This window comes from Saimiri boliviensis, chromosome 5, assembly GCF_048565385.1.
Source record: "Saimiri boliviensis isolate mSaiBol1 chromosome 5, mSaiBol1.pri, whole genome shotgun sequence".
Taxonomy (NCBI): Eukaryota; Metazoa; Chordata; class Mammalia; order Primates; family Cebidae; genus Saimiri; species Saimiri boliviensis.
In genome coordinates, this window is record NC_133453.1 from 130,305,137 (window position 1) to 130,325,784 (window position 20,648).

The 20,648-nt window shown below is 51.4% G+C and overlaps 1 protein-coding gene across 13 annotated transcripts in view; it reads left to right on the forward strand.

The window, feature by feature from the left end:
• AKAP13 (A-kinase anchoring protein 13) overlaps nucleotides 1-1,541 on the forward strand; it is a 383,896-nt gene extending 382,355 nt beyond the window's left edge. For all 13 annotated transcript variants that reach the window (XM_074399972.1, XM_074399973.1, XM_074399971.1 and 10 more), the window contains one exon: nucleotides 812-1,541. In XM_074399972.1, the coding sequence (XP_074256073.1) occupies nucleotides 812-861 (50 nt within the window). In that variant the 3' untranslated portion in view covers nucleotides 862-1,541. The remainder of the gene's footprint in view (nucleotides 1-811) is intronic.
• Nucleotides 1,542-20,648: the final 19,107 nt, after the last annotated feature.

Sequence of the window (20,648 nt, forward strand, 5' to 3'; positions counted from 1 at the left end):
GAAACCCCGTCTCTACTACAAATACAAAAATGAGCTGGGCGTGGTGTTATGCGCCTGCAGTCCAGCTACTTGGGAGTCAGGCAGGAGAATCCCTTGAACCTGGGAAGCGGAGGTTGTAGTGAGTGGAGATTGAGCCACTGCACTCCAGCCTAGGGGACAGAGCGAGACTGTGTCTCAAAGAACAAAACTCCATTCTATGTGGCACATGTGCAAAAGCAGAGAGCATGGGTTTCATTTTCAAGGCATTATCCTATTGAGGAACTGGAGCTCACCTCTGAATGAAGTCATTCAAGTCCTCCTTGCTTTTCTTGGCCTAGATAGTCATCGATAACAGCTAGCGCTTGGTGCTTTAACCCTCACATGACTATATGAAGTTGGCGCTGCTAACCCCAAGAGAAATGAGGAAACTGAAGCTCACGGAGGTTAACTAACATGCCGGTGGCCACAGAGCCCGTGGTTGAATTACACCAGATGCCTCCCCATTCATGTGCCACTTTTGCCCTGAACCCTTCTCTTTAGGATTGATCTCTCCTTTCTGTGCAAAAGGTTAAAGAAAAAAAATTTACATTTTTCAGGCCTCTTTATAAATTCTAGTGCTTATGTCAGAGTTAAAGGGCGCCTTAGACAGGGAAGGATAACACTAAGAACCTTGTTAACCAAATTCCTTCAGAAACCCCAGTGTGCAGAAACTTAATTGCCCACAAGCCCCAGTCACCTATTTACATTACAGAAGACTTTGGGTTGGGGAGGGAGTTCAATGAAAGGAGCAGTTGTTCTGAATTTTCTTCATTATTCTTTTTCACTTTTTCAGATGGTCCCACATCAGAAGTATCAGCAGAGGGTGAAGAGATCTTCTGCTGACCCTCCTCTCTGATGAGGCAGCTGCCTCCTGGTCCTGGCCAGCCCACCTCTCCTGCTGTCCCCGCATGCACAAGTCTCTTACACTGGACGCCCACTGCTCCTCAGCGTCCAGTCCTCCTGGGCGGCCCCAGGTCCTGGACCAGAAGGAACAGATGATCTGAGCGTCAGGGTGGGGAAGGAGGCCCAGACTCTGCTTCAGCTGTGATTTGTGACTGCCCAGGACTCTCAGGTTGGGCTGGCCCTACTCAGGATTACACTGATAGTGGCGGCTCATAAGTACAGGTGATGGTTTTGGACACGTCAGGAATTCCTAAAGGCTGAAAGAGCATTTCTAAATAAGGTCTGGAACTCTGCCTGCCTTTAATTTGGGGGAACACAAAACCAAACAGCAGATGTTGCAGATTTGACCTGTGTACCTACCCGGGGACCTGTCTGCATACACACGTGGGGAATGCCACAAGAGGGCCCAGTCTGCACCAGCCATCTGGGCAGCTTAGCTCAGCACAAGGGCAGTGCCTGGACTGACCCGGAGCCCCTGCACATCAGTACTTTACCCAGTAATCCTATAGCCCACCCCGTGCACATATCACCCCTGTTCTGCATGTATTTCTCATTTCTGGGATGACAGATGTTTGTGAGACAGTGAGAGAAGGCTTGATGTGTATAAAACATGTGGTCTGCACCACCTTGATCTGTGTTTCGGGCACTAAAGCAACAAAAAACCTGTAATATCTGATTTCGTCATCAAATCCAGAAGAAATACGCTGGTTTTCCAGGATGTTGACGCACATGCTTTGGCCACAGATTAAAGTGAAGAGGCCTAGTCCCCATTATCCCTGTAGCATGACATTTTGGTTGTCATGACTCAGAAGAGGCCACGGCCTCCTGGCTGTGAACGTGAGCCCCCATCGAGGCTCTCCCAGATAGCAGCCGCCAGGCCCTTGCTGCGTGAGGGTGCAGCCTGTAGGCACACAACTGCCAGGGGTCAGCCTCCCACCCAGGCCAGGCAGAAGCCGTGCTCTGGAGCTAGGACAGCTGGCTGAGAAGTGGGTTCAGGTGAAGGGTTAAGCCATGTGTAGCAGGTCCTGCTAGTACAGACCTGGAGAGGAGCTGGTCTGGGGGGCGTGGTTTTGAAAGTGCCCTTTTTATGTTAGGAGGCCTTGGCAAAATTGGATTTCTTTAAAAACGTTTTCAATCTAGAGGTCTGTTGTTGAACTGTACTCTGCCCCGCAAGAGGCCACAGATGCTGCCTGCTGCTTGGCTTTGCTGTCGCTTTCCCGACGTGTTCTGATCTGTGTTCGCTTGAGGCTTTCCCCAGCTGGTGTGTGCAGGACAGTTCATGGTGACGTTTCCCTCTGAGACCCCGAACACCAGAAGGAAGGCTGTGGAAAATTCTGTGCTTCAAACCCGGCCTTCAGTTCTTGCTTTTTTGCCCCTCAGAAGCACGGGGCTTTGAGCAGACATAGAAAAATCTGTAACGTGGTGCTTATTGATGAATTGCAAGCTGGCCTTGCAGATGGAGATATTTACCTTTCAGTTTATTTGAAAGAGGTCTGGTTTGGAATTTTTAGCCTAGATTTATTTATTGTATGTGTATGTTTGTGTTTTTCTTTTTTAAGGGTGAACCAGGACTAGCCCAAGAGTCTAAACCTACCTGATCAGTGCACAGTGAAGTGACAGCCAGCACCTCACTCTGTCTTTCCAAGTGCCTTGAAGGCCCAGATGAAATTTTAAGGGGAGGGGTCCATGTCCTTCCCTCCCCCACCCCATCTTGTTCTTTAACCAAAGGATGTCTTCTCCCTTGTTTAAGAATGAAGAAATTCGCCACCTGAGATACCTTTGCCTTTTTTTTTTTGGTCATGGAGAATTCCTACCCCTTAGAAACAGACTTCAAGGCCAAAACCTGCTGATTTTTCTGTTGAAAACATCATGTCCCCTTGCAAAGACCATAAACAGCAAGTTAAGTTGCTTGCTTTCACCAATCCATGCAGCTCCAAGTTACAGCTGAAACTGCTGTGACTTTCCTCATGTCTGCCATGGGGCTTGGCTCTCTGTTCTGGTCACTGGCTCCGAGTTCCCCTCCTGGGGTTCACAGGAGGGTGGTACTGAACCTGCATTCTTATTGTAGATGTAGGCCGGGTGCCCCTGTTCTCCGGGCTTGGAACATTAAGGGGTTGGTGCTGATTGGATTTACTCGCGTACGTGCTCTTCACAAAAACACTGTGGATGAAGTTAGAGCACGTGGCCCCAGAGCTTGACTTCCGTGTTAGAGTGCCTTTTACCCCCCAGCTGCAATGTTTCCCCTGCGTTAGTTGTTTTAGCGGTCTTTTTTTAAAATGGAGATTTCACCTCTGTCCAGACTCCACTAACTTAAAGCGATTTGGTCAGGTTCTGGTTGGACAAGTTTAAAATCAGAAAGGGTAGTGCCCGTAATTCCCCTGAGCCACCTGCCTTCATCCAATAGAGTCTGCGGTGCAGAAAGATCCACTGACCGAGAACTGTGCTCACACATACCTTTGTCATCTCCTTCCTCCTTGGAAGTTGTCCTCAAGGGGATTTGTTCCTGTGCTCAGGATTTAACTGGGATGTGGCTGCCTGTGCTTTTGCTCATGACCTTGACAATGCTGTAGTTGCTGGATCTAATGGCCTGCCTTGGTTTTTCTCACATGAGAAGGGGTTGTTTTCTGGGGTGACTCGGACTGAATTCCCCTTACTGTTCCCATACCCGGATGCCATGTTCTCCAAGCTAAACAAATCGGGTGCCTGAACTTGTGCTTATTTGTGGGGGAAAGATGGAATTACTATCCAGAGTCCCCAGATTTCCAGACTCAAGTGAACTTCGTGGAAGGAGGCTGCATCTTCTCTCAGTTCCAGTCATCTCAGTTGTCACCCATTTGGGTGACATGTGCACTTTAAATGCTCTCATCGGTTGGTGTCATTTTCAAGACAATCAAATGTATTGGCTGTGTTTTCTTAGAAAATGGAGGGTTAAAAACATGCAAACTGCCACATTCAACCTTTGCCAGTATTTCCTCTGCCCCCATGAGAGCTTCTGGAGGGAAGAATCCTGACCAAGATTTTTTTTGGAAAGGTACGAATCTTACCTTTTTTTCCCTTGTATGTCTCAGGGTAATACTATTGAGAGTCACCCCTTAACCTTCCTTAGGCCTCAGTGTTTGTCGTGAACACAAAGTTTTGAGACCCTTGGCTTTGTGTCTTCGTGTGGGAGGGGAGGTGTTAGTGTGTGCAAGGGTCCAGCCTCATAAGCCCTGCCTTAGTGCAGGGTGGGACCACGCCCTTAGGGGCCAGAACTGGGTGCTGAAGTTGGTGTCCACAGACGTGCTTTCATCATTTGTGTCTCTAGGGCTTTTTTCCCTTCAGGTCTTTCTTCCCGAGGATGTTGGTATTTGCATTGGAGTTGAGGTTTACTGTAATGATGGGTGGTCCGTCTGTGCCCAGAGGACAGCCAGGCCCTGGGAGGAGGTTTAGAAAGACAGTCCTGGTGCATGGGCTTCAGTGGTCACAAGGAGAATGGCTGTGCGGTGATGATGTGCATCCCCTGCGGTTGGATGTCCGTGGAATGCGGGAGCCTAGAGCTAACCCTGTGGGTGAAAACGGGGCGGCGGCTGTGGAGGTCTGTGCCTTGCCTCCTTTCGCAGGACCCCCCAGGTGTGCGGCCACCTCCAGGCATGTCCCATCCAGCCAGCGCCCCCATCCTCAGAGACAAGAGGGCAGAGAGTTTGGGCTTGGATCTGAACTTTCCTTTCAATGTAGCAGAGCATTCCTAGTTCACCAGAGCCTTAGAGTCCACTGCCTGCTGGCCAGGCTTTAGAAGAAAAGTATTTTAATGCTGCCATAAGAGGGAAAAAATAAAAAGGAAGGGAAAATACAGGCATCTTTCCAAGTACTCATCTAATTTGTCAAAAGAGTAACGGGCCCTGAAGGGGGCAACCTTCCCCTGCCTTCGAAGTGGGTGACCTGCTCTCAACCGGGTGGGGGCACCAGTGCGGCAGGCCTGAGGGGCTTCTGCAGGAAGCACTCACCCCCACCCCTTCTGCGGCGTCAAATTTCCCCTGCCTTCGGCAGCCCCTGAGGCTGTGGACAGTCCCTGTGCAGTGGCCCTGGGGCGTGCCTGGTGAGTGTGCCTGTGGTTCAAGCTTAGCCCCTGGTCTCCTGTTCTCTGCCGCCCGTGTGGGGTTCGCAGGGGAGATACGGAGAGGGTGGTTGGGACACCCCAGATACCTCTGCTGTCACTGCTTTCCAAATGCTCTATGGACACTTCTGTGCTAAACCCTATTAAATAAAAAGACGGGTTAAAACCCAGATGCTGTATATTAATTTGTAATTATGTATAAAGTGAAGCAGTTTTAAACTGTAAAGGTTTTTTTCAGTGTGTTTTCTGGAATTTGCCACAGCATACTGGCTTTGTATTTTATTTATCTTTCTTTCTAGTTACCAGCTTCAGACTCCTGTAAAAAGTCCCCCTCAGCCCTTTCAAACAAAATAAATCCCCTGTGAAGTCTTGCTTGGTGCTGTGATTCATTCATTCCTGTTCCTGGTTCCTGTAGAAGGGATACTCCCCTGCTATCCCCAGGGCTCTGGAGGAGAGGCTTCTCCCAACAAAATCATTTGTTTCTGTAGTTGCAGGAGCCAGATTTGGGGAGGAGAGACCTTCTGCACCGAGCGGCTGCTGAGGACGCGTTCTCTCTCGGAGCGGGACTCAAACCCAGAGAGTGACTGATGAGCCCTAAAGTCAGACAGTTCATGCCAAGAGCCCAAACTCTGTATTTCCAGGTAAATCAATGCAGTGAACAGAACTTCCCTATAGAGCCTGCGACTGCCCTTAATGTTAATTCATCTTCCTTTGCTAATAGCACATTCTCCACCCCATCCCACCCCCAAACTAGAGCAACTGCCAGAAACTAATTCAAGAAGCAAGATCCTCTCTGCATAGAGCTCCCAGATGATTCACGGGGTCTGATCCCGGAATGCTGGGACTCCTGGAGATGCACAGGGCGCTAGCTGTTACTGGCTCCACCTGCACAGCCTGTGGCTTCCTGTTTTAGATTGCTGGCTTCCTACTCTTCTAAGTCTGCGCCTTCTAGACCTGTGGAAAAGCCCTTAAATCCAGCTGGGCCTTGAACTGTGGCTCAAAGCTGCCCCGAGTCCCTGCTCTGCCACTTCCTGGCTGACGCCTGTAATTCCAACACTTTGGGAAGCCAAGGCGGGCAGATCATGAAGTTAAGAGATTGAGCCTGGCCAACATGGTGAAACCCCGTCTCTACTAAATAAACAAAAATTAGCTGGGCATGGTGGTTCGTGATTATAGTCCCAGCTACTGGGGAGGCTGAGGCAGGAGAATTGCTTGAACCTGAGAGGCAGAGGTTACAGTGAGCTGAGATTGTACCATTGCACCCCAGCCTGGCAACAGAGCGAGACTCCATCTCAAAAAAAAAAAAAAAAAAGCCTTCCCGGCTGCCAAGTGTCTTTTGTTTTACCACGAACTTGGAAGTGCACGGGTTTCTTCACAGAGTATTGTAGCCCTGGTGATAGCTGCTTCCCCACAAGCCAGTAAAGCACTGGCCTTTCTTCTCTCAGTTGCTGCTTTTGGCTGTCACTGCGGCCCTGGAGTCTCCTCCCCTACAGCAGCCTCCTGGCCTGGGTCCACGGTGGCCCTTGTCCCACCCAGACACCCTCAGCAGGGCAAGAGGAGTGGTTCCCATGGCCTCCCTCCTCCGCTCTCCACCGCAATTGGTTCTCAGCCAGGGACAGGCTCTGTCTGGGAGGCAAGACGACAAGAAGGTTCCATTCTTCTCTTCCAGAACAGCAGAGGCACAAAACACAGAGGGCCCCAAGGACACCAGACAGCCATTCAGTGGGGGCCCAAGTCTCTGCCCGCTCCTAACCGAGGCTGCTGTGTCCAGAGCCTCTGCTACAGCACAGACCTGACTGCCAAGTGGCTCCTACGGAAGTGGCCGTTTTCTGTGTGAAGGTCCCTCATCCCCAGGGCAAGACCTTCCCTGCCAGAAAGTGAGTGGGAGCCGCTGATGCTGCAAGAAGAGATCTAAACCGAAGTGCAGGGAGAACCTCAGCCGGCCCGGAAAACCGAAAGGCCAGTGGGGAGCTTGGGAGGAGGCCTGCAGCGTGCAAGCCTTGGGATTTCCTTGGAAGCAGTCACAGAAGCAGAGGGCCAGCCAGCTGAGCAGCAGAGCCTTAGACCTCAGACCTGGAACTTCCTGAACTACATGCCCGGGGTGACAGCCCCTCATCCAGCCTCTGCACAGCAAGAAGTGCCTCCCTGAATCCCCTCCCCCAATCCGGGTCATAGTTGTTCCTTGGAGTCTTAGGAGACTCCTTTGTCCTTAACATTTGACTATTTCTTCAGGGGCACAGTGCCAGGTCACCCAGCGGGCACTGGAGCAGTCTAGTTGCAGCACCATCCTGCCACCTCTGTGGGTGTCCCCCCGGGCCAGAGAGGAGGCTCGAGTGGGAGAAGTGGCTCCCAGGGCCCCAGCAGCCTACATCCTCCACCCCAGTGTGGAGCCCCTGCCACCTCCGCTGTCCTCGGCTGCCTTTGGTATCCAAGTGACAGCCTGGGCTCCTCCCAGCCCGCTCAGGCCTCCTCCTTTCATATGGTAATGGCCTGCTCCACACAGCCCTAGTCCCACAGATGTGTGGGCCACCCGTCCCTCCCCGTGCCTTTGGGAAACTTTCCTTCTTCCTGGGAAACAATGTGGACCGGGGACAAGGACCCCGGAGGCCTCAGTGGGAGTGTTGTGGGGAGGAGGACCTAACACAGCTCCTTGGACTGGGCCAGCTGGAAGCCAGGCCTGCTTTTCTCTCCCTCCCTGGTCGCCACTTCCCTTTGAGCTGTCCCTGGACTTCCCACCCCACCCCCAGCTGCAGAGTTTGAGGTGGCGGTTGCCTGCACAACCTCGGTTCTCTGCGGTGCAAAGGAGCGGGCTGCAGGGCCAGTGAAACGTGGCTGCCTGCACTGAGGGGCCTGGGAGGGGGCCACGCTGGGTCCCCGTCGGGGAGAGCTGTGGACTGGCTGAGGGGGCCACGCGGAGGGACCAGGATGGACACAGACTCCAGACCTGCCGTTCGTAGCCGAGTGGCCCAGCTCCTTCCATTCCTCTTTCCGAAGGGGCTGACATGTCCGCATGTGGCGCGCACATTGTCATGATGCTGAAGAGATGAGCTGAGTACTCGGTCTGGGGCCCAGCACACCCACCTGGAAGCACCTCCGCGGAGCGGGGGATAGCTGCCACAGCAGTGGCCCAGAATTCACGTCCCGAGTCTGGAGAGGGCTCTCCGGGGGGCAGACTCTGCCTTCTCCATCTTCCTGGGCAGCAGACAGCCACACACAGATGCGGTCTGGCTCGGAGCAGCCACCTCCACTTCACGTAGCTCTGTTTAAGTGTCACTTTCTCTAGGTAGCCTCCCTGACAGCCAAGGCGAACCTGTCCCCACCTTCCCATCTGCTTGCTTAGCTGACAGGCCTGCACCTCGCACACAATCAGATGATGCCAGCATCTCCCGGCTCGCTCCAGGCACCTGCAGTGCTGAGCCCTCCTTTGTCCGCTCCCCGGGAAATGGGCTGAAGGCTGCGTCACCCACATGTTCATTCCAGAGTTAGCAGCTGGGAATCGAGGATGGGCAGGGCTATGCCAGGAACCTGGGGGGACACCAGTCTGCTACCAGCAGGGCCAACTCTGGAGGGTGGACGTCAGGCTGCTGCGAACCTACCTAGGACCAGGCAGCCCAGGGGCTCTCACCCGCTCCCCCTAGGATGAGAGGTACTTGGGGAAGCCAGGCCAAAGAGTCCACCTGCTAGGTCTGGAAACATAAGTTCACACCCTGGGACCCCACTCCTGTGTGTCCTGAGGCAACAGGCTTAACCTCTCTGGACTACAGTTATAAAAATGAGGATAATGACACCTACCCCATGCAGCAATGGTAAGAAAAAAATACTCCCTTTCCTGATTGGCAGGAAGAGAATGACAACAGGAAGGCTCATCTTGATTGATGTCCTCACAGTTCCCTCGTGGGCCTGCCAGGTGTGAGCACTGCCTGTGATTTGGAGGATTCCATGTGGTTTCAGATGCATCTGGGTCAAAGGAAGTTTTTCAGTGTTTTGCCGCGGCCTTAGAATAAGTTCAAGCCTTGGGGTTCGATAGAGGGGGGCACTCACTGGCAAAGCCGCAGGAGCCTCATACCCATCATCTCGGGGTACGTAACATCCTGACGGAGGGTGGAGTCTTCCCATTGCGGCGTGATCACAGGGCTCATGGAGTTCAGTCGGCCCAGCAAGAGCCAGGCACGAACCCATGTCTCTGACGGCAGACCTGGGGTTTTATGGAACAGTCATTTTGTCTCCTGCTTTAGAATGATCTGGGCTGCTAGTTAAAATGCCTATCCGTGGGCCCAACCCCAGATGTGACAAATCAGCATATCCAGGGACGAAGACCAGGAATTTGCATTCTTTTTTGTTGAGTCTCGCTCTGTCACCCAGGCTGCAGTGCAGTGGCGTGATCTCAGCTCACTGCAACCTCTGCCTCCTGGGTTCAAACAATTCTGCCTCAGCCTCCCCAGTAACAGACTAGTCACCCTCCACCATGGGGGCTTCACCATGTTGGCCAGGCTGGTCTCGAACATCTGACCTCAAGTGTTCCACCCATCATGGCCTCCCAAAGTGCTGTGATTATAGCCGTGAGCTACTGCACCTGGCCGGAATTTGCATTCTTAACCAGCACCCTGGGGGTTTCTTACTAAACTTTTGAGAGCTGCTGTGTGCATCCTAAAACAGTCGACCCTTGAACAACATGGGTCTGAACTGCACAGGTCCACTTACAAGTGGATGTTTTCAACCAAAAATCAAATGCTGACTGAAAATACAGTATTTGCGGGAGGGCCGGCTCTCGCCTAGGCAGGTTCCACGAGGCCGAAGGGCAGGGCTTTGGTGTACGCTGGGGTCCTGAAGCCAATCCCCCAGCATACCAAGGGATGGTTCTACCCCACAAGGAGAGCTGCGGGAGCTGGAGGGCAGGAGAAATGAAGGGGAAGAAAGAACAGCCAGAGGAGCTCAGGTTCTACCTGCTTGGAGCATTGAGACCCTTCCCACTCTGCAAAACAAGCTTCCTTAGGTGGAGCCCTGCCCTCATTCTCAGAAACTTCTCCAAGAACATGTTGGCTGTGCATGAACGGCAATGAGTAAGGTGTGTTAGAAATGACGCAACCTGGCCGGGCGCTGTGGCTCAAGCCTGTAATCCCAGCACTTTGGGAGGCCGAGGCGGGTGGATCACAAGGTCAAGAGATCGAGACCATCCTGGTCAACATGGTGAAACCTGTCTCTGCTAAAAATAAAAATACAAAAAATCAGCTGGGCATGGTGGCGCATGCCTGTAATCCCAGCTATGCGGGAGGCTGAGGCAGGAGAATTGCTTGAACCCAGGAGGCAGAGGTTGCGGTGAGCCGAGATCGCGCCATTGCACTCCAGCCTGGGTAACAAGAGCGAAACTCCTGTCTCAAAGAAAAAAAAAGAAATGACGCAACCTCACTAAGCCGGGGCAAGGATGGAGTGACTAGGCCGGGCGCGGTGGCTCACGCGGTCAGGAGATCGAGACCATCCTGGCCAACATGGTGAAACCCCATCCCTACTAAAATACAAAAAATTAGCCAGGCATAGTGGTCTACCTGTAGTCCCAGCTACTCAGGAGGCTGAGGCAGGGACTTGAACCCAGGAGGCAGAGATTGCAGTGAGCCGAGATCGTGCCACTGCACTCCAGCCTGTGGACAGAAGGAGACTGTCTTTAAAAAAAAAGTTGGAGTAACAGGACGGAACACAGAACGAACGCTCCTCACACATTTCCTACACTGCTGTTTGTACACACCTTAGCACTGAAGGTCTGGGTGGCCTTAAGCGTGTCACGTTGGCAAAATGGAGTAGGTCTCAGCCTGGACGGCATGTTAGAATCACCTGAGGAAGCTAATTTAGGCCTTGAGACACCCAGGTCACATCTCAAGCAGGTCACATCAGAACCTTTGGGTGGGGCCCCGGCCGCAGGACATTTGGTAATTCCAGCAGGCAGCTGAGGTTGCAGACCACCCGCCCCTCCCACTCCTGAGGGCTGGATTGAGCTCAGAGACCAGCATCAGTTCTGCAGCTGAGGCTCCTCCCTCCAGGTCTACAACCTGCCCGACCCAGAGCTTCCCGGGAATTGGCGCCATCCCTCTGTACACGCAGGGCCCCACACCTGAAGGATGACATGTGTCTCAAGGCCTTGAGGGCCCACCGAGGCTGCTGACAGCAGCAGCACACAGCGAGACACAGCACCAGCAGGGGTACAGTACCAGCGGGACTGGGTCTGGGTTTGGGGAGCACCCAGCGGCCTTCAAGAGCAAGGAAAGGGAGGTGGGCAAACTCCGCTCAGGCTAGGCCAGCCTCGGCTCCCCCAAATCCCACCAGCAGGGCTCAGATTCCGGTGCCAACCTCCAGCTGACTTCCTCCAAGACTTCTAGGTCCCACGGCCCCAGCCCCCCCTCCCCCAACATCCTTTCCTTTTCCTCATGCTGCCCCCCATCCCCCACCCCTCCTGACAGTAACTACGGCTCTGCAGTAACATATAGGGGATGTTTGTTGTTTAATATGATTGTCATTCATGTTTCCTAAACATTTACGGTGGGAAATATGGAGATTTACTTTAAAAACATTTTTAAAATGTATAATCTCGAGAGAAGATCCAAGATGGCCAAATAGGAACAGCTCTGGAGTCCAGTTCCCCACGAGAACAACGCAGAGGGTGACTGATCACTGCATTTGCAAACGAGTTATTACTGCCCACAGACCAGGAGATTCCAGGGCTGAAAGGTGCGACGCGTTTCCAGCATGGCTGTTTCAGCTGGTGCGGCGGGTCTCCACACAAAACTCGCACAAATCTGGGTGACTGTTTCAACTGTCACCTGGAACGCCTGGCAGACAGAGCCGCCCATTCAACTGAAAAAAGGGCAGCTGAAACCGGGAGCCAGGTCATCTGGCTCGGTGGGTCGCAGCTCCACAAAGACCAGCAATCTGAAACGCTCTGGATTGAGAGTTTCGCAACAAGTGCAGCTGGACCCGGGACGGTCCAGCTCTGGTGGGGAAAGGGCATTGGCCATTACCAAGGCCATTTTAACTATACCTCTGCAAACAAACAAAACAACAAGGGAGTTCACACAGCAGCTGGGCAGCGCCCACCACAGCTCAGCAACGCCTCTGCTGGCAGACTGTGACTAGGCTACCTCCTTGTTGGGCAGGGCATCCCTGAAAAAAGGCAGCAGCACATCAGGAACTATAAAGCCTCAACTTCCCAGGACAGAGCACCTGGGAAAAAAGGTGGTTTTGAGTTCCACTGCAGCAGACTTAAACGTTCCTGCCCAGCAGCTCTCAATGGAACAACAGAGCTCACAAGTCAGCACTTGAGCTCTGATAAGGGACAGACTGTCACCTCAAGCAGCTCCCTGACTCCTGTATATCCAAAGAGGCACCTCATAAAGGAGAGCTCAGGCTGACATCTGGTGGGTATCCTTCTGGGACAAAGATAACAGAAGAAGAAACCAGCAGCAACCCTTACTGTTCGGCAGTCGCTGCAGGTGATCCCCAGGCAGGCAGGGTCTGGAGTGGACTGCAGCAGTCCTCAGAGGGGCCTGACTATTAGAAGGAAAAGAACAGAAAGAAATAACTTTAACGTCAACAAACAGGACGACCACTCAGAGACACCATCTGAAAGTCACCAACTACAAAGACCGCAGGTAAATAAATCCACAAAAATGGGAAGAAGCCAGCACCAAAAGCATGAAAACACCCAAAACCAGAATCTCTCTCCTCCTCCAAGGGATCACAACTCCTCACCAGCTAGGGAACAAGGAGGGATGGAGAACGAGTGTGATGAATTCACAGAAACAGGCTTCAGAAGGGGGTTGGTAACAACAAACTTATCTGAGCTAAAAGATCTTTTTTTTTTTTTTTTTTTTTTTGAGACGGAGTTTCGCTCTTGTTACCCAGGCTGGAGTGCAATGGCGCGATCTCGGCTCACCGCAACCTCCGCCTCCTGGGTTTAGGCAATTCTCCTGCCTCAGCCTCCTGAGTAGCTGGGATTACAGGCACGTGCCACCATGCCCAGCTAATTTTTGTATTTTTAGTAGAGACGGGGTTTCACCATGTTGACCAGGATGGTCTCGATCTGTTGACCTCGTGATCCACCCGCCTCGGCCTCCCAAAGTGCTGGGATTACAGGCTTGAGCCACCGCACCCGGCCCTAAGATCATGTTCTAACCCAATGCAAAGAAACTAAGAACCTTGAAAAAAGGCTTGACGAAATGCTAACAAGAGTAAACAGCTTAGAGAAGAATATATATGACTTGATGGAGCTGAAAACCAACATATTCCACTTTATAGATCCATCACTGTTGGGAACTGGGGTGTTTTCAAATTTTCCCTCTTCTGAATAACATACAGCATTGTTTTTATAACATCCTTTCTTCACCCTTTTAAAGTAATAGGTATTTATTAAAGAAAATTAAAGAAATTAAAGAAAATTACAGATTACTAGACTTTCTAGATGCATATGGATGCCAAGCTGACAAGGGGTGGGCTTGTGATGGTTAACTGTCTGTGTAAGATTGGGTGGGCTAAGCAATGTCCATTATTCCTGGGTGTGTCTGGGAGGGCGTTTCCAGAAGAGATGAGCATTTGAATCAGTAGACTGAGTAAAGACCCGCCCTTATCAGTGTGGGGCGGCACCACCCAACCCACGGAGGGCTTGAATAGAACAAAAAGGGGGAAGAAGGCCCCCTCTCTCTCCCTCTCTGTCTCTGAAGTGGCACATCATCTTCTCCAGGAGAAGTGCCAGCGGCCCCCACCCCAGTGCTTGGGGCTTTGCACTCATGCTGGAACTTACCCGTTGGCTGGCCTGGTTCTCTGTTTTTTAGGTTTGGACTGAAGTTACTCCACCGGCTTTCTGGGCTTCTGCTGATGGCAGACTATGGGACTGAGTCTCCAGAATCACCCGAGCAAACCCTGCATAATCAGTCTCTTAATTCTATATTTAAGTGACTGGGTATGGTGGCTCACACCTGTAATTCCGTCCCTTTGGGAGGCCAAGGGGGGGTGAGTCACCTGAGGTCAGGAGTTCAAGACCAGCCTGGCCAATATGGTGAAACCCCATCTCTATTAAAAATACAAAAATTAGCCAGGGCTGAAATCCCAGCTACTGGAGAGGCTGAGGCAGGAGGATCGCTTGAACTCAGGAGGCACAGGTTGCAGTGAGCCGCGATTACGCCACTGCATTCCAGCCTGGGCAACAGAATGAGACTCCATCTCAAAAAATATATAATAATAAAAGATATAAAAAATTAGCTGGGCATGATGATGGGCGCCTGTAGTCCCAGCTACCGGGGAGGCTGAAGCACAAGAATCGCTTGACTGTTATCCCAGCACTTTGGGAGGCCAAGGTGGGTGGATCACAAGGTCAAGAGATCGAGACCATCCTGGTCAACATAGTGAAACCCCGTCTCTACTAAAAATACAAAAAAAAAAAAAAAAAAAAAAATCAGCTGGGCATGGTGGCACGTGCCTGCAATTCCAGCTACTCAGGAGGCTGAGGCAGGAGAATTGCCTGAACCCAGGAGGCGGAGGTTGAGGTGAGCTGAGATCACGCCATTGCACTCCAGCCTGGGTAACAAGAACGAAACTCCGTCTCAAAAAAAAAAAAAAAAAAAAAAAGGAATCGCTTGAACCTGGGAGGCAGAGGTTGCAGTGAGCCGAGATCGCATCATTTGCACTCCAGCCTGGGTGACAGAGTGAGACTCTCTCAAAAAAAAAAAAAGAAAAGAAAAGAAAAAAATAGTATGTAATTGATACAGCTTTTTGGAAAACATTTCAGCAATTCTTCAAATGGTGAAACATCGAGTGCCGCTATCTGCCTCAATGTGGGTGAATGCTGGAAACGTTATGCTAAGTCAGACGCCACTCACAAAGGACTATGTGTCATTTACTCCTTTTATGCAAAATGTCCAAATAGGCAAATAGAGACAGGAGGTAGATTAGTGGCTGCCTAGAATGGGGGAGCCGGTGGGAGGGATGGTGAGCGACTACTCATAGCTGTGCGGTTTCTTGCGGGGGTAAGAAAAATATTCTAAAATTGACTGTGGTCATGATTGTACCACTGTGAATACACGAAAAACCACTGATTATACCCTCCACCTACCTTTTTTTTTTTTTTTTTTTTTTTTTTTTGAGCTGGAGTCTCACTGTCGCCCAGGCTGGAGTGCAGTGGTTCGATCTCGGCTCACTGGAACCTCCACCTCCCAGGTTCAAGTGATTCTCCTGCCTCAGCCTCCTGAGTAGATGAGATTACAGGCACACACCACCATGCATGCCTAATTTTGTATTTTTAGTAGAGATGGGTTTTGTCATGTTGGTCAGGCTGGTCTCAAACACCTGACCTCAGGTAATCTGCCCACCTCGGCCTCCCAAAGCGCTGGGATTGCAGGTGTGAGCCACGCCGCCCCTTTCAGGGGGTGGATTGTATGGTATGTGAGTTATGTCTCAATAAAACTTATTCAAATTAACAAAGGGACGTGAGGAAGCTTTCATGTCACTGTGATTGTGATGAAGGTTTCATGGGTATAGGCAGATGTCAAAATCTACAAAACTATGTAATTTAAGTATGTGTAGTTTCTTTGTACATCAATTAGATTTCAGTAAGACTGTTTCTAAAAGTTGCCTACAGTGAACATCTAGAAATAAGCACAGTTCACACTGTGGTCCATCCTCCCAGTCTCTCTGCTATAAATACACACTATTTTACATAATGGGGTCATCCTGCCTTTCTCCACTTTATATCATGAGCATCTTTCCAAGTCACTGACTCTATGAGGGACGGTCACATAGCATTTTCCATGCAATAATGTCATTAGCTTCTTCCATGCAGGGTTATTTAAAATGAGACAACTGAACTGCTTCAGGCTACAGGGTCACCCCCTTCCTGTCCCTGCCTTAGACAGACTGACAACCCCGTTGCTGCACCTGGCGTGACCTCCTCTGGAAAGAACCTCAGATTTGGAGCCTCTGCCAGGACAGGGAGCCTGTCGGAACCAGTCCAGGGCCAACCAGCTCATTCCTGGAATTCCTGCCTATTCTCACTGCCGTGAGTTGGCAACACGTGCTGAGCAGGACTCAGGCCAACTGTGGGCATGGGCTCGATGCCACTGCTTCCTCTTCCACATCAAGGCATCAGCCATACCTCGTCCTGAAAGGCAGAGCGGAAATCCAGCTAAATCCCACACCCAGCTCTGGGCTGGGCTCTGAAGGGAAGACCCAGCCACTGATCGGCACTTTGGGTTCATGTGTCCTCCCAAAACAAATGTGAACAACCGTGTACCTTTCGCAGGGTTTGATGTCTGTCTCTCAAACGGTATCACAGGTGTAACTGTTACAGAGTATATAATTTGGGACATTATTTTCATGCTTCAAATATATTTAGGGCTGAAGGTTTAAGTTGTTCAATGTATAGAAAATGCCACCATGTAACCTCATTAGTAAAGCCAGTACTTCCTGACAAATTGATTGGCCAGTTCAGAATTCAATTTCCACTAAAAAAGTTTTTGTTTTTAAAATCTAAATTAAAATGTTAGTTGACAACTAAAAATGTTTAGTGACAAATAAATAACTAATCTCACTTCTGAAGTATGACTTAATAGGGAGGGAGGTAAGATGAATGACTAGATGGGATGGATGAATACACGAATGGATGGGTGGAGAGATGGACAAGTGGATGGTGGATGGATGAATAGATGGATGGGTGGAGAGATGGATGGACAGGTAGATGGGTGGAGAGATGGATGGAGGGATGGATGGAAAGGTGGATAGGTGGAAAGATGGATGGATGGGTAGACAGGTGGATAGATGGATGGGTGGATGGATGAATAGATGGATGGATGGATGGATGGATGGATGGATAGGTGGATGGGTGGAGAGATGGGTGGATGGGTGGAGATGGATAGATGGACAAGTGGATGGGGGGATGGATGAATAGATGGATGGGTGGAGAGATGGATGGAAGGATGGGTGGATGGATGGACAGGTGGATGGGTGGAGAGATGGAGGAATGGATGGGTGGGTGGGTGGATGGGTGGGTGGATGGATGGATGGGACAGGTGGATGGGTAGAGAGATGGATGGATGCATGGACAGGTGGATGGGTGGAGAGATGGGTGGATGGATGGATGGACAGGTGGATGGGTGGAGAGATGGGTGGATGGATGGATGGACAGGTGGATGGGTGGAGAGATGGATGGATGGACAGGTGGATGGGTGGAGAGATGGATGGATGGGTGGATGGATTGGTGGAGAGATGGATGGATGGATGGACAGGTGGATGGGTGGATGGATGGGTATAGAGATGGATGGATGGATGGATGGACAGGTGGATGGATGGGTGGAGAGATGGATGGATGGATGGGTAGATGGATGAATAGATGGATAGGTGGACAGGTGTATGGGTGGAGAGATGGATGGATGGATGGACAGGTGGATCGGTGGATGGATGAATGGATGGATGGGTGGAGAGATGGACAGGTGGATGGGTGGATGGATGGATGGATGGACAGGTGGATGGGTGGATGGATGGGTGGAGAGATGGATGGATGGATGGATGGATGGATGGACAGGTGGATGGGTGGATGGGTGAATGGTGGGTAGGCTGATGAGTGGGTGCGTGGGCAGGTGGATGGGTGGAGAGATGGATGGATGGACAGGTGGATGGGTGGAGAGATGGATGGATGGGTGGATGGATCGGTGGAGAGATGGATGGATGGACAGGTGGATAGGTGGATGGATGGGTATAGAGATGGATGGATGGATGGATGGATGGACAGGTGGATGGATGGGTGGAGAGATGGATGGATGGATGGGTAGATGGATGAATAGATGGATGGGTGGACAGGTGTATGGGTGGAGAGACGGATGGATGGATGGACAGGTGGATCGGTGGATGGATGAATGGATGGATGGGTGGATGGATGGACAGGTGGATGGGTGGATGGGTGGATGGATGGATGGATGGATGGATGGATGGATGGATGGACAGGTGGATGGATGGGTGGAGAGATGGATGGATGGATGGGTAGATGGATGAATAGATGGATGGGTGGACAGGTGTATGGGTGGAGAGACGGATGGATGGATGGACAGGTGGATCGGTGGATGGATGAATGGATGGATGGGTGGATGGATGGACAGGTGGATGGGTGGATGGGTGGATGGATGGATGGATGGATGGATGGACAGGTGGATGGATGGGTGGAGAGATGGATGGATGGATGGGTAGATGGATGAATAGATGGATGGGTGGACAGGTGTATGGGTGGAGAGACGGATGGATGGATGGACAGGTGGATCGGTGGATGGATGAATGGATGGATGGGTGGAGAGATGGATGGGTGGATGGATGGACAGGTGGATGGGTGGATGGGTGGATGGGTGGATGGGTGGATGGACGGATGGATGGATGGATGGATGGACAGGTGGATGGGTGGATGGATGAATGGTGGGTAGTTTGATGAGTGGGTGCGTGGGCAGGTGGATGGGTACATGGGTGGGTGCATGGGTGGATGGACAGACAGGTGAGCAGATGGACACACAAAGATATGAAACCTTGCCATGTGCTTCTCAGTTGAATAATTCCAAAAGGCGCTGTCCTCTTTAACAACCATATGCTTTGCAATCCACCTTTCCCTCATGCTGCCCAACCCTACCACGTCCATTTGGCGCTCTAAATGTTTTCACACCATGAGCAATGCACCATAATGAGTTTCAGGAGGGGAGAAAGAACAGTTGACTTTTTTTTTTTGAGACGTAGTCTCTCTCTCTGTTGCCCAGGCTGGAGTGCTGTGGTGAGATCTCAGCTCACTGCAACCTCCACCTCCAGGGCTCAAGCAATTCTCCTGCCTCAGCCTCCTGAGTAGCTAGAATTACAGGCGCGCACCACCATACCTGGCTATTTTTTGTATTTTTAGTAGAGATGGGGTTTCACCACGCAGGCCAAGCTAGTCTTGAGTTCCTGACCTCGTGATCCAACCACCTTGCCTCCCAAAGTGTTGGAATTACAGGTGTGAGCCACCGCGCCTGGCCTCCTTTTGTGAAATGAAAGAAGAGTGATTGAGGAAGAAAGGCAGAGGAGGAGGAACAGCATGGGCAGAGGCACAGTTTTGGGAAAGTGCATCCCCAGATCCCAGACGGGTTCCTTAGGACTCACCGAGCCTGGGGCCCATCACGAAGCCCCTCTGTGCCGGGAGCCCTGTGTGCCAGACCACTTCCCCCAAGGAAGGTGGGGCCCTGGTGTCTTCCTGCTCTTTCTCCATCACCACAAGCATTTGAAGCCATGGCTTTTACCTGAGAAGACAGAGAAACACTTCCTCACCCGCTAGCCCTGACTCTAGCTCAGACAAGCCTGGACAAACACAGCTCATGCCCAGTGACATTCTAGGTTGCCTGGGGAAGATCTGCTGGGCAACCGCCTGACCCTGTGCTCAGCACCCGACCACATCAGTGTTCTTTCAACCACCAGACTGAAGCTTGGACCTGGGAGTGACTGTCGCCACCAATACAACACAGGAATTCAGTCTTCCCGGAGGCAATCAGCCTCCCGAAGACAGAAGTCGGAAAATCAGGAAGTCACAGAAAGTTTCTTAAGACTCTACGCGCTTTCCAAGAAGCAGCAGAGGTCCTCTGCACACTGTCATTGCAGTAACCATTTCTCTGAGGTGGCTCACACAATTCCAAGTCATGGAAGGAGGACAGACCATTCATGCCAACAGGAGGGACGACACACCTCTGTGAGGAAGCTCCTGGTGGGCTCTGGGCTTCCTGGAAGCCAGGGCTAACGGGGAAACCTTTTTGTGGTTTGTTTTTTTTCTGAGACAGAGTCTTACTCTATCACCCAGGCTGGAGGACAGTGGTTGGTATGATCTTGGCTCATGGCAACCTCTGTCTCCTGGGTTCAAGTGATTCTCCTGCCTCAGCCTCCTGAGTAGTAGCTGGGACAGGTGCATGCCACCATAGGGGAGGGAGCGTGGGGGTTCACCACGTTGGCCAGGCTGGTCTTGAAGAACTCCTGATCTCCAGTGATCCACCTGCCTTAGCCTCCCAAAGTGCTGAGCGCCACCATGCCTGGCCAGAAACATATTTTTAATGAAACTGCCTTCAACTCCCCAGAAAAGCTAGACTGCTCTCTTCTTTCTAGTTAATGTTTCTTAACATACACACACACACACACACACACACACACACACACACACACACAATTTGGAAACATATATGGGGCAAAGGAAATGGACATTGCTGACGGAAGTCTAGTAGCCTCTTTACCTGATTTAGTTCAATCCTTACAACAGGCAATATTATCTGTTTCATTTGTCTTTGTTACGAATGAGGAAATGAAGTTACAGGAGCAGAGAGACCTTCCCAACGAAGGCCACTAAGTAGAAGAAGAGCTGCTGTTTGCACACAGCTGGCTTGGCTCCAGTGTGTCCCCCCCTCCCCACGTTGCATTTGGGAGAGAGAAAGCCCTAAACTACAGAGGCAGCAGCCTTTGGCAGGGTTCCAGGTGACACCCAGCTCCCTGCCAGCTCGAGGGCCCAAGGTCTGCATCCTAAGGATGCCTTGATCTCACCCCACAAGGCTGAGGCTGAGAGCATGCCGGACAGAGGGACACATGCTCACAGCGTCCTCCTGACTCCCAGCTCTCT